Source organism: Vanessa tameamea, chromosome 7, assembly GCF_037043105.1.
Source record: "Vanessa tameamea isolate UH-Manoa-2023 chromosome 7, ilVanTame1 primary haplotype, whole genome shotgun sequence".
Taxonomy (NCBI): domain Eukaryota; kingdom Metazoa; phylum Arthropoda; class Insecta; order Lepidoptera; family Nymphalidae; genus Vanessa; species Vanessa tameamea.
In genome coordinates this window covers 9,469,762-9,484,519 of record NC_087315.1, presented here as the reverse complement: position 1 = coordinate 9,484,519, position 14,758 = coordinate 9,469,762, and the positions used below count along the sequence as shown (strand labels likewise).

General features: G+C 34.9%; 1 protein-coding gene across 8 annotated transcripts in view; it reads left to right on the top strand.

Annotated features, from left to right (window-relative positions):
* LOC113401159 (uncharacterized) overlaps positions 1 to 14,373 on the top strand; it is a 52,393-nt gene extending 38,020 nt beyond the window's left edge. For 2 of the 8 annotated variants that reach the window (XM_026640951.2, XM_026640960.2), the window contains exons 3-5: positions 8,816 to 9,118; positions 9,209 to 9,328; positions 9,743 to 14,373. In XM_026640951.2, the coding sequence (XP_026496736.2) occupies positions 8,816 to 9,118; positions 9,209 to 9,328; positions 9,743 to 14,068 (4,749 nt within the window). In that variant the 3' untranslated portion in view covers positions 14,069 to 14,373. Of the gene's footprint in view, positions 1 to 1,193; positions 1,418 to 6,221; positions 6,591 to 8,815; positions 9,119 to 9,208; positions 9,329 to 9,742 lie in introns of those variants that run through there. The other 6 variants (XM_026640959.2, XM_026640954.2, XM_026640958.2 and 3 more) reach the window with 6 other exon arrangements.
* Positions 14,374 to 14,758: the final 385 nt, after the last annotated feature.

The following is a 14,758-nucleotide window of genomic DNA, read 5'->3' as shown; positions in this document are numbered from 1 at the left end:
ATAAACGAAATGATAAGACTTATCATGTTACGTAAACGTTATCATCATTATGTACACGGGTGTCGTGTGTACGTGGAAACGCATCGGGTTGCGTAAACCGGTTCTAGGCTGACCCTAGCTTCTAGCTCCTAGTGCTGTAATCTTGACTGTTTCTCAGATTACTGATTGAAACACTCAATGTGTGTAACTGTTATACTAAAGGAATATACACATAATGTGTACGTATATTAAAGTTTTTAATTATCTGTCGCAGAAATATGGTATTTTCATTTGTTATATTATTGAAGTAAACCTTATTATTCGTATTAATTTGAAGTGGTAATTTTTGACTACTTTAGTTGATGAGATTTAAAATAAATCAATGAATTAATTGGCGACACTAAAAGATATAAACGTCAATATTACGACGTTAAAAGGAAAGCTTTCTCTCATTGCTTTATATCTTAAATAATCCACCCACACCGCAAGGGCCAATTCTAGGTCCTGTTCTATTTTTGAAATGCAGAAATGTCGTTCTTTTATGTGTCAATGGATTGCTGGCATTATTTGCGATACGATCATTTTTAGAATATTTAAATGTGAACAGGATGATTGTTAGTTTCGAGGATGTTGACAATAATGAATCAAAAAAATAGTTTTGCAAAACTGAATTTCTTGTAGTTTCTTTCTTTTTCTTTATAGAATATATTATCCTCCCTATACTTTTTTTAAATTTTGCACTACTACTCTTAAAGTAATGTCAGTATGTTTAAAAAAATAAACAGTTTTTTTTTTTACTAACAGTATTTAAAACGGGATATTTACCATGTTTTTTATTTTTATTTGGTGGAGCTCGATATTTCGACATTATCGACGAATGTCTTGTTCAGTTTTTTTTTTATTTTAAAGTTTATTGCTATTTTATTGCTAATAAGAAACTAAAATACAACATTATAAATTTCGCGAATTTTAAAAGGTGTAAACAGTACGGGTACGTGTGTTAATTGAAAAGCATATTCAAAAGCTTCTAGCTACAAAGGCTTCATCTTTGCTGTATCGAGACGAGATACGTAACTGGACTCCCGCTTAAGTCGTTCGTGCGTCTCGGTCGCACCCGTGCCACCTTATATGTGGCGCCGAAGCCTCTGACGTCTATCTCTGTCGCGCGCATGTGCCTACGCAGCCTGTCTCTGCGCGAGAGTGTATAAGTTGTTTCTCTACCGCCGCGAACAGACGCGTATCGTTATAAAAATACGAGTCTATACTACGTATTTAACTGTTCATCGATTCACTCTATATGTACGTATAGAGATTTTGTGTAAGTGTTTTGCAACTGGTGTCTGTGTATTGATGTGTCAAAGTTCATTATCGTCAGTGTTAGAGTACAGTGAGTGAGTAGTGAATATATTGGAAGTGATTTCTAGTAAACATTCACGAGGTAGTCACTCGTTAGCCTCGAGCGCGCTGAATATACAACCTGTATCATTAATTTATTTAAATGTGTCTGCGACAACTTATTGCATTGATACCGCTTGTTCATGGCCATTCCGTTCATTAGGGAACACAATGCTAGTTATGATGAAAAATTATTAGATATAATTGAATGTACTGGCATAGCTGTATCGAGTCTATCGAAAGAACAATTCAATTTTGTCAAGTTATACACATTCCAAGTATCATTAATCGATATAATCATGTATATTCGTCGGAATAGTTGATGTAATTAGACAATAATTGCGGCCACTCGGTCCCATTGTCTGTTCACCCACGCTGCGACATATCAGACAACTCGAAACCGTATCCGCGTTATTTGGTAAACATCAACCTTAGAATTCGTCTTTACTTAAAACAATAACAATCATTACATTACGAATGTACTTCTTTGTACAATATCAACTACTTAATACTTTATCATGTGAGAAAAAAAACCATTGTTTTTGACGTATTTTCGCGCGATATACTTACACGGTTCTTGTTCAGTTTTAATTGTGATAATTTCATAAAGATAATATGTTAAATGTTGAATATCCTTGTTTAACAAATGAACATATATTTTTTTTGATTTATTATAGTTGAATCCTCTGTCTGACTTAAATAACCGTAAACACTATTAACATTTAAAGTTTATTGTAATCGCTTATACAATGAGTTATTTCCTCGGCACAATTGAATCAGATGTTGCGCGTAGAACAAATCGATTGCCGTATATATAATTCAGCGTAAAACCAATCGAGTCGAATGCGTTAGGAGTTCGTCAGACTTGAACTCCTTTTACTTTATGACTTTTGTTCGAGTTGATTAGATTTTAAAGAACTATTAGTTATTACATTCTATTGTAAAAAACATTATAAGATTAAGTAAGCTATGTTTGATATACTATATCTATATATTTGTATTGTAAATTTGAAACATGAAGGCAAATTAAACTTATGATACTCCAAAGATGTGCTCATTAAATGCGAATGTCATACATACTTAATACTAGTACATATATTAAGTACCTATATTTTAGTTTTGTGTATTATATTAACAATTCAAAAATGATGTTAATTTAATCATTAAAACCTAAATAGATACGAAAAATGCAAGTACCTAAACATAGCATGTCAATGAGATAAACGCTTAAAATAATTATCTATTACTAATGGTATAATTAACTGCAAATTAAAAAAATATTTTAATTTGTCAAAATTATTTAATGCCATTGTGAAATATTTAGTAACTTTTAACCACAGATAATAAGAAAATAAGGAAGCTTAACAGCTCTAACATCGCGAAAATAAAATATAGTTGAAACCTTTTTTTATTTACATGATTTTAGATATCAACAAAGGGCAGTTAAAATTTTATTGGTGCAACACAAAAATTCTATAACATTACAGGCTGAGAAGTATTGTTCATTTTCAACGAACCGTATCTGCATATTCGCACAAGATTGTGTATAATTTAAAACGTTACAAAATGTAGGCTAATTTACCACCAAAAGGAGCTAGAACTAACATTATGTAGCATTGCATTTTAACATCTACTAATCGATAAAATATTTCTTAAATTGAGTATTGCGAAAAATACTAATAAATAAATACCGGTTTTGCAATGGATTCTGTTAGTATGCGATCCATCTCCGCCCAAATCAGCTCTGTGAATGAGCCTGTTCTCAGAAACGATGACGAAATTTCATACGAACTGCAAAAAACCATATGACCTCCTTTGTAGCACCTTCTTTTCCTTCTACATACATATATGTATAATTTATTTTCTACGTTTATATTCATGAATATCGAAATTATTAATTGGAAGTAAATATACATTGCATTGAACATATGGTTGCCGTTATATTTCATTAGAGAAAATGAGTAAGTACTGAGATTTTCGCTCCGTTCTTTTTTCTTGATTCTCCTCGGCCTAATCGACACTCCAACTCTACAACCGCTGGCGTAATGTAACGAGATTGACTTGAATAAATAACATTTTGATAATCATTGAGGTAGTGAAAGTAATATAAAAAATAAAGTTGTAATAAAGAAGATATTTTAATTACACAAAATGTCGTTTATATCATAATTGATTATTGTTTCTCACAGTCGGCACAGACTGTAACTGGATCGCAAGCTACATGTGAGAATCGTCCCACGGTTACAACGCTTGATTGAAATTATATCTTCGAATTACTGGTACCTCATTTTTTTATATAGGTGTAGACTTGGCTTTTGTATTAGAGACCTATACCACTTAAATTAAACCCACTAGTACTGGGATAAGTCCGCCTTTGTACTCGATTTTGTTATAGCACATTTATGTGAATAAAGAGATTTACAACATTAACTGTTACTATTCTAACTCTCTACAACTTAAGGAACTTTAACTATTACTATATTAAACTATATACATCGCTTTAATACCATGTTATACATATTATGTAGACGAACATACTCGTTGTTCTCGTGGCTAAATAAGGCCGATGATCCGCTGATCGGGTTAAAACCACATGTCGGATTGATAAAAAGTTATTGGGTTTTTCCATCGAAAAATTCTCGAAGTTGGAGGTGTGTCCTGCGCCGAAACTCTTTCCGGTCGTGTAGGATTTGCCATTCCATCGGATTATGAGAGTAAAGTAATAGAGTGCCTCTGTGTTTGTGCACACACTTGCAGAATGTAATATGTCCTGCATAGTTGGCAAGTCTTCCCTGATATTGGCTACATATTATGGTTGAATTTTAATTGTTTGCTGTGTTATATTGTTACCAAGGTTACGCAATACAACTCTTTTGAAACATCTGAAAAACAACCGTGCTAATTATGTCCATTTGCTTATATGAAAATAGTTTGATAGTATTTATAATGTTATTATCAAAGGAGCTTAAATGCAAATGTTGACAATGCTAAAATAATTAAATGTTGTTCAAATTAAGATAGGTTAAACTTAGTTTGGTAAACTTATTACTGAGTGAATCACTTTTTAACCGATTTCCCATTACGATAACCAGCCCCGTTTAAAATCGTTCAACCTCACTTAAGTATTTCCGTTCTGTATATCTCAGTAAAATGTTCGTATTATTTACGTAAGTGGGAGCTAATTAGGCAGCACGGTGTCAATGTATTGTTGTATTAAATGTTACACAACGATAAATTGTATAGCGTTCAAATATAATGCAAATTTATAGACATTTTAGATAGAACTCACATGATCCCTGCCTTGAATTCAATGCGTTCGTTTGTCCTTCATGAATGTATTCCTTAATCATTTTTAACATAACATGGTATCATAATTTAAAAAAATATATAAAGAAAAATTAGGTATACAATATAAGATAGCTCATTATCGCTCAATCTTAATAATTACAAATCACTGACAATAAGTTATTAAGCAATGAAGTTGTACCGCGGCCGTTAATTACTTATAAGTATATTATTCTAGTTTGTATTTTCGATTACGAGTACCAACATACTCGTAATCTGTAAAGCCAGGAATTAGTCACAAGTGGCTGGAAATATTTTAAAGGATTGTTATAGTGTTATAACATCCTGGTGATGAATATAACCACATACATACTTTTACAACCGACGAGGTTGTACTCTGACTCACTCTGAGAAAGCGGCTCGTCTGATTAATACATAACAAATTTTCAAACGAAAAACTTGTGGTACAGTTTACTTCGACACTTATGATGACCGATATTAACTTCGTGGTCATTTGTCAGTTTATTTATGCCCTTCAGATTCCTCTAATGTGAGTCATTCCAGAGCACAACAAATTGTTGATATGATAAACAGAAAAAAATACATTGTTAATAATATAATAGCGATCTGTTTTGTTAATACATCTCATATTTTATAATGAGTATGCTAGAGGCCGGATAATCTGACAATACATCATACTTTAAATATATTTCGAATTTCTTTTAAAATTAAACTTAAATTAAAATATTTTTAAAGCATTGCTGCGTGCTGTACTTAGTTTGTAAAATAAATTTAAAATAATTACGCTAAAGATACCGTTGTTATGTTTAAAAACATATTCCATCTGTTCTCAGCATCATCTCCCAAATGATTGCAGTTTTAGTTGCACGTGTTCTCAAATTGTACCGCCATAAACTTTATGGCGCGGCTCATTGTGTTCTTAGTTTTAGTTATTGCCATAGAAACATAAACAAAGCATTGTGCCTTATATATGATAGAGAAGGTTCTAATAGTTACTTATACAAGTTAGACAGGGACAACGTTAAGCCCACGTGAGATACGTCAACAATAGATTACAAAAAAGCGGACCTACCTGGAAGGTAAAGGCGCTCGAATATCCCGCCCCCGCACCATTGCCTCAAGTCTCGAGCCAGTCTCATAGAAAGCCTTCGTGTAGACGATCGTATCGACCCTGTACAACTTTATAATTATTGTTAAGTGCTTAATTAAATAATTTGATTAATTAACGGAGATTATTAAAAGTGACTGATTGGTTTTATATCTCGGACTGTGACGCAATTCGGCAGTTGTTCGAAAGCTTCCCGTTTCAACCACCTGCCGCTCTACCTGTCCGCAGCCGGTGTCTTCCCGCCGAAAATACATACATATTCACAAATGTCTTATTAAGCCTATCTATATATTTAAATATAGAAAATAGTTGAACGTAACTTAGAAGCGGAGTAGAATTCTAATCTTTTCTTAAGTGTACGTGTTTCGTTTACTTATTGCCTTATACGAAGTTGTTTGCGGACACAGCGATTGATAGAGATATGTATATTTAGCGCGCGGCCATTGTCTTCGATCACGACTGCTATGGAGATTGAATCTAAATGAACCATCGAATTCAATTAATTCGCCAGGCTATCAACAGTGTGCGTACTTAGTGCAAGCGATGCGGACTAGTCAGTGAAATGATCAAGTTTCGTTATAAGCGTAAAGAATCAAACGATGGAGGTAAAGGTGGCACGGCGATACAAAAGCAGAAGATCGAAGGTCTGAAGGACAGGGAGTTGTTGCCCCCGAAGGATTTAATAGGCGGGTCTCTAGCAGGTGTGCGACACAATACTCTACCGCGGTCTCGGCCGCCTTCCGCTGCTAGACGAGACCCGCCTGAAACACTTCTTAGTCAAACTACATTGTCGCTCTTCAGAGTAAGTTTGAACAGTGAATACGTGATATATTGTTTTTATCCTCTACCCTCTCTAATAACCTGTATAGACTTAAATATATATTTACGAATACAACAATTCACATACATTCTAATGGGTTCTTTAATTTAAATTTAAAATCATTAAATATTTTAATTACTTGAATTATACGTTGAATTCCCATCATCAATTTAAATAGAACTGTACTCATTAGTAACAATTCCTGTCATTTAATTGAATATGCAATCAAGCCATTTGCTTTTAAACAAAGATACTAACACATTTATGTAATGTTTAAATAGTTCCTGCTATAAATATTCACCGACTTGCATTTTATTTTGTTTTATTAAGCAGCGTTAGATTTATTGATAGGAGCTTAGTAGAGCGGTTGTTATCTGTGCAAGAACAAAGCGCGTCATGATGGAGATAGGATAACAAAATAATGGACGCAAACTGAACCAGAGCGAATGTGTCTGTATTCTACACACAATACATACAAATTTATATATTTTATTGCTTCAAGTTGTTCAAAATTTAAAGTATTTTATAAAAGGTAAAGGTAAATTAAAAAATTGCGATACACAAGACCCCTCTGGTATTACAGTAAGCTATCTCTTGGCAGGAAGTTTGTTCACGTCAAGCTGTTGCAATGTCATATACGATTATTTTTTATTAACATTTTGATAATTCATTTAAAAAGTATAAATTAAATTATTTTACGTTTCTTTTTATTTTTAATAAAACTTTTTAAGATTGAAGCATGAGGTAAATACCCAAACGTATCATTGATATTATGATAGCTAGATAAATGTTATTTGAAAATTGGTTTGGGGACATTTTTAGCAGGAGGTTTTGAAGTAACAGTTATGTACAAGTGGAATATTTGTGATGCGTTGTTCGTTTCTGACCACTAAAAGGTAATTGTGCCGGTTCCTCCAACGGCAATTTGTTTAAAGAATATTTAAAATGTGCTTTGTATTCATGTCCAGACGAAGCCTACAGTCGGTTGTGTGTTGAATTACCTATTGTTTCTTAAATAAATGGTTGCAGATGACAAATATAGTTTTACGATGTACAGTATACAGTTTGCATAGTTTTGGAAATCTAAGACTGTTTTTTCATAATTTAGGGTATAGTCTCACATAAATATAATACATACTACACTTAGATTTTTCTTTAGAAATTAGCTTATGTAGGTACCTATTGTTCGATAGGAAGCAATCAGAATAAGACCATGCCTGGGAGCGTAAGTTCGTTTTCTCACGCAACAATGGGAGAAGTAGCCGAGTTCTCACCTCTGTTTAACCACAAATGATTTCTTCGATACATTATTTTTGAGCATAGTTTACATTAATGTGTTATTAACTGCTTAATCGACTATCGAACGCGCTGTTGCAATAAATGTAAATACTGAACTAATTGTTTCATAACCAATGACTTCTTTGTAGTTATACAAAATTCCTGTATTCCTAATATCAATATCTTAAAGTTGTTAGTTATTTCCTGTAGTTTTTATTACATTTACATCAATACTTTAGAAAATAACATAATGTTAAATAAAAAAATATCAATTTAAATTCCAAATTCAAAAATTCAGATATACCAAAGACATATTACAATAGATTGCGAGAGGATTGACTGAACTGAAATATTATAGTTATTTTTGGGTCGTAATTTTTAATGAAGTTATTAATCATTTTGTAAGTACTACGTTTAAATTGGACTTATAAAAATAAAAAATAAAGTTATATATGACCTAATTGTTATGTAATTGATATCGTAATTGAAAATTTCAAAAATAAAAGAAATCACTTCATTTCTTGGATATTATGAACCGAGACCCATGTAGTTGTATCTTGCAAAAAAATCTTATTAGAACACAGTATATAATACTTTTAGTGCTCTCGCGCGCGTCACGGCGCTCGTGCCTCTGACCTATCATATTCGTGCATTACTGGTTTCATTCGAATCTTGCGATACAAGCAAGCTGATTTCAATCTTCCCGCTATTTTAATGAAAGTATATTTCGCTTACACACGCTTTCGGCTTTCTTTTTTAGGTCTGTTCAATTTTTATATCCACATGTTTACGTTTCTTTAAGCAAGTAAATTTTACATTTAAGTTGATACAGATAAATATATACTATTCAAATATTGTTATTAATTTTAGTTGATAAATCAAATGATATCTATACAGATGTAACTAAGCGAACATTATTATATTTACAGGAGCTTTTTGCACAACTACAATGGTCGACGGAACGGGCGCCGGCTGCCGATGGCCTGCGCAAGGCTCTTGGGGGTGGAGGAGCTCGATTCCAACTAGGGTGCATGGCCGACGCCAGCGAATGTTTCGAGCATCTTCTGCTAAGAGTCCATGCTCATGTTGCGGCCGGCACGGGTGATAAAAGAGATGATGACGCCTGCAGAGCTCCACACTGTGTGCCACACAGAAAATTTGCCATGATGCTAGTGGAACAGTCTGTGTGTGGAGCATGTCAAGCTACGTCGGAACCTCTGCCTTTCACTCAGGTAAATTTTAACAAATATTTACTTATTAATATGAAATATTAATCTATAGTCAAAAAAAAATTGCTAATTTTATATTATCTATACTAACAGATGGTCCACTACGTATCTGCAACCGCATTAACAGCGCAAGCTGCTCTTGGAGAGCATGGCGATAGCTTCGGTTTACTTTTAAGAAAGGCTGGAGGCATGGGTGACATACGAGATTGTCCCGTAAGTATTTAAGTTTTGAACTATATATAATACACATGTATTTTTTTATTTGTATATATTGAATAAAATTTCTTCTTGGTGATAGTGCCTTATGCAAGCCCCCCTGGGTAGGTCCCACCTACTCGTCATATTTTTTACCAAACAGCTATGACAAAAAAAAAACTTAGTATTGTTCTGTTTCGGTTTGAAGGGCCATAGAGCCAGTGTCACTACAGGCACAAGGGGTGGGGGATAACATATTAGCTAAGGTTGGTGGCGCATCCGCGATGTAAGGAATAGTTAATTACAGCACCAATCTCTATGGGCAGTGGTGAGCATATATCATTAGATGGTTCATTTGCTCGCCCGTCTACCTATATTTTAAAATAACTGTTGTTAAAATGTATAAAATATATATATATTTTTTTATTCCAGAATGCTTGCGGAGCCAAGATTCAAATTTGCCGAACCTTAATGAATCGTCCCGAAGTTGTTTCAATCGGGATGGTATGGGACTCCGACAGACCATCGGCTGAACATGTTGCAGCTGTGTATGCAGCTTTAGGTACTGAATTACGACCGACAGACGCATTTCACGCTTGCGTTGACCGTGCCTGGGCCGCCCGCGCTACGCATCGTCTCGTCGGACTGGTCACTTATTACGGAAAACACTATTCAACCTTCTTTTTCCATAGTAAATTACAACTATGGATTTATTTCGACGATGCCGATGTAAAAGAAATAGGACCTGAATGGTCTCAAGTAGTTGAAAAGTGTAGAAGAGGAAGATTTCAACCCCTTCTGCTTTTATATGCTGCAGTTGACGGAACACCTTGTGATACACGACATGCGCCGAAAGATGTAGTGCCATTTCCTGCACCTGAACCACGTAGAGCGGTCACTCCCGCTCCAGAAAGACCAGTAGCGGGCTATGCCAGAAGGGCCGTTACTCCTGGTCCGGACAATGATAGCGATTATGTAAGTAGAAAAAGTGTCGAAAACATGTTAGAAGTTCAAGCTAGTCGACGAGCTCAATTAGCAAGGAGCTTAAGCACAAACTCCACGTCAGATAGTCAAGAACCTCGACCCCGAGCGCGCAGAGATTCTGGAAATTGGAGTGGTGACAGGAACAGTGCGTCTTCAGCTTCTTCATCTACAGTCGAAAGTCCATATATGTACGCAAGAGGAAGAGGACCAGGGAGCATTCCAAGTAGTCCTACTCGAAAAGGAGAGTTATCGAGTGGAGGGTCGTGTGATGCTGGCTATGACTCTTATTCATTATCGTCTACCGACAGCTTACCCCTTCAGCAAGGCTTACGCCATAATCTGCAATTAGCTCAAATTCCTGAACTGACTACTAGAGGTGATTGCGAAGCACTATGCTTAGAAGCTGATAGATTATTAGAAAAATCTCGTCACGCTGAAGATGATGCAGATTATGAAACAGCGCTTGTGTTGTGTGATGCAGCAGCTGCTAAAGCCCGTGCTGCAATGGATGCACCTTATAATAATCAACACACTATGACTTTCGCTCGAATGAAACACAATACTTGTGTAATGCGAGCACGTAGCTTGCAACGTCGAATAGCTGGAATGAATAGAGTGACTGAAATCCCACAATCTGCTCCAATAAGAAATACCAAAGGTGGCCTTGAGAGTTCGGCAACTACTATAGAAATTTATGCTACTTTGCCTAAAAAGAAAGGATCATCAAAAAAATCTCCTAAGCATGTGGAAGATGATATTGATAATCCGCCAAGAGAGCGTCCACCAAGACATAAATCTCGAGAAGACGAAAAAGGTAGAGACAAACGTTCAAGAAGTGAGGACCGTGGTCGTGTGAGAAAAGAGATATCTGTGGCTCCAGAGAAAAAAGAAGAGCCCGTGGAAGATAAAAAAGCAAATAAAAAACAACATAAAATTCGTAGAAAGTTGTTAATGGGAGGATTAATAAGGAGAAAGAACCGTTCTATGCCAGACTTGACTGAAGGGGCTGATGCCAATACTGAATCGAAAAACAAGGAAACACGTGTTTCTTCTGTAGACGACGCCGATGTAGGAAGAAGAAAGAAAGATGAAAAGCCAAATTTAAGTGGCTATTTATCTGAGGGTCATTTGGAATACTCTGCAGCTAGTGGAACAAACCCTAATTTAGAGCGAAGTAAATTAATGCGGAAAAGTTTTCATGGAAGTGCTGGAAAAATGCTAACTGCTGCTAAAGTACCTCCACCTCCGCCGCTGCGAACGACTTCTCAGCTTAGCGGGCCTAAGTTCGAACCAGAAGTATTAGAGCACGGTATTCAAACTAGGCCACAACAGCCCTTACCGCCTGCTACTCATGGCGAGTATGTCTATACACATGACAATGAAGAGGATGGTGGATTCTCGGAACAATATGGTGATGAGCCTCAATCGTTACCGTTTTTGCCTTCCTATGATGGAAACCCCATGAATCAATATAATAATAATAGACTAGATGACTCGCCGAACACTTCTCAAAATTTTCATACAGTTGTTACTAAGGCCATGATACATCAAGAACAAAGTCCAATTAAAAGAGATGCGGTACCAAATATACTACCTACGCATAACAATATTCAAAATCTATCCAATGTATTCGATAATGGTATTGATGTTGTCGACTGTGTGATGCCAATGAGAAGATCTCCACAAATGTTTGAATTGCCACCTTATCCAAGTCCAATGAATTCAGTTAACCATTCAAGACAGCCTAGTGAAGAATTTCCTCCGCCACCTTCACCATCTGACTTAAGGTCACTTGAGGATAAATTAATGAAAATGGCAATACACAAAATGGTTTCTGATAACTATTCTGGGCCAGATGACAATGAAATGAATACATCGAAAGGTTCTTTATTAGCACAATTACAAGAGAAAAGAAATGAGATACTCAGAAACGAAGATGGCTCCACAAAATTAAATCAGTTGGAAACTATTGGGACTTCTGGGGATAATTGGCTACGAGAACTGCAAGCTAAACAAGCTGCACTTAAACTTAAAAGATCTGGTTCGCTAGATTGCCAACTTACAAATACTAACGAAAACATTTCTCAAGTGTCTGAGAATAGTAATAGTATTAGAGATATTGCTTCTAGATTTGAAAAGAGTGCACAAAATATAAACAATGAAAGTGAACGCTCTAATGTTTCATACAAAGGTATAAATAGTAGCCGTGACATAATAAACTGTTCTAATCAGTCTAATAGCAGAGTATACAATCGACGCACTTCTTCTTCTTCGTTAGATCCTAAACAAATTGAAGATCAATATGACGATTCTAAGATGGTTAATACTACTATTTATGGCGATCGCACTAAACCGAAGAAAAAATCTGTGTCGTTTTGCGATCAAGTCATATTAGTTGCAACAGCAGAAGATCAAGAAGATGACAGTTACATACCTAACCCAATTTTAGAAAGAGTTTTAAAATCAGCGATGAACAGAACAGAACTTATTACTGTACCACTGCAAACCGATAAGCCATCTCTTCAAAGAACTGAGTCTTTTGACAGCCAGTCCTCAAGATCTACAATTTCCATTTCGGCGTCATCACAAACATCATATCCTCCTAATGATGGTGTCCATGCAGATTACTATAGAGTGCAGAATCCTTACCCATTTTATCAAATTGCTCAGACACGGCCTCAACATCAATATAATCCACAAAAAAGCACTTGTTTACATGGAAGCAATTCACCAGTACTCACAAATTCTAACTCTAGTCCACAAAACAGCAGTCAGATATATCAAGCATTACCGGCCAATTCTGCACAAAGTGACAACAATCAAATACCGTATAATCAACCTCCATCCGTATACAACAATCAAAACAACACAAGCCCACAAAACCCTAACCAAACTCCTGCTAACAGACTGACTCCTACGCCGCATAATGGTACTTATATGTCAAAACATGTTCCAAGCCTTCAAAGATCAGTACCGAATACTTATCCTCATCCACCAAGTCAACTACATCAAATCAATCAAGGTCAAAATAATACACACAACAACAATTACTATCATAGATTGCCATTGCTTCCTGCAGCTCTTCCAGTATCTGCTTATTCAACAAATCGTCAATACAACAAAAACGCACAAAATAACAATAGTAATTCGCCTTACCAAAGTGTTCCCACCAATTCACCAGCTTATCAGAGCTATCACAACCCACCGACAAGTTACGCTAACTCTGATTATTCTAGTCGATACTCCCAAGTGAATAATGCAAATCACTATAACAACAATCATCCTTCCTACCAAAGGGTTCCACCTCCACATGGTGACGTATCCGTCGATAACTATAATGGAAATTACCAGAAAATGCCTAATAACTGTTATGTTGACAATAATGCAAACAACCAAAACCGTCTACCAGATGGTAGACACTACGCAAATTCTCAACAACGCGCTCCTTCGTATAACCCAACTACCACTTCGGACAGTATTGCTAATAATGAGCAATATCCATACTCTCAAACAGGTTTTAATCCTTATCAACATCTACCGAAGCAAATTCAAAAGAAATCTGTATCTTTCGAGCCGGGGACAAAGGGTGGAACAGAATCTCCCATACCAGCAGCTCCGATGAACGGAAATTACTCAAATGAAAACCAAACATCTGTTTCGACGACTTCACAAAAAATACCATGTAATTTATGTCGAAAGAAAACAGTTAATCATCCTGCTAGCTATTGTCCTGATTGCGACTTTTACATGTCAAGGTTCAAACCCTCCTTATAGCAAAATTATGTGTCCTTAATATCTACATAAATTTCCTACAAGTTATGTTCAGACGATTAAAAATAAAATTACTGTAGGTATTATAAATAGTGTAAATTATATAATTATAATATTTTAAGGTAAGACTGATCTCATTTGAGAATAAAGTGGCTTATATTATTACTCACGATTAAATTTAGTTTTTGCCTACCTATGTAAAACGATACTTAATTATAAAGATTATAGTTAGCTAAGGATTTTTTATATTTGACATGTTAAATACTTTTCTACGCTAAAGTCTAAATAAATAATTTTTGAATAAATAATCTGCTTTCTTTTTTCATTACCTTATTCTATTTTAATAGTAGACAAATTATAATAAATACCTTTTTATTCACAAAATAATATGTTGCCTTGGAAAACTAAATAAGATTATATGTACACTGTACAGTATTAGAAAATATGTTAAAATGAAAATAATCTAAGTATATAATATAATTGAAATTGCATAAATGAATATGCGAACTCTCGTAAATATTTATAATTTAAGTTGTGCCGGTAATAAAAATAATAAATATTGTTATACCATGAACCATCTTCAATAAAACTGAAAGCTACTAAAAATAGATTATGAATTATTTTGAAAGTTAAACAAATTATTCGAATTTGAATAAAATTATCTTAAAAAATACTCTTAATAATAGGGTGTAC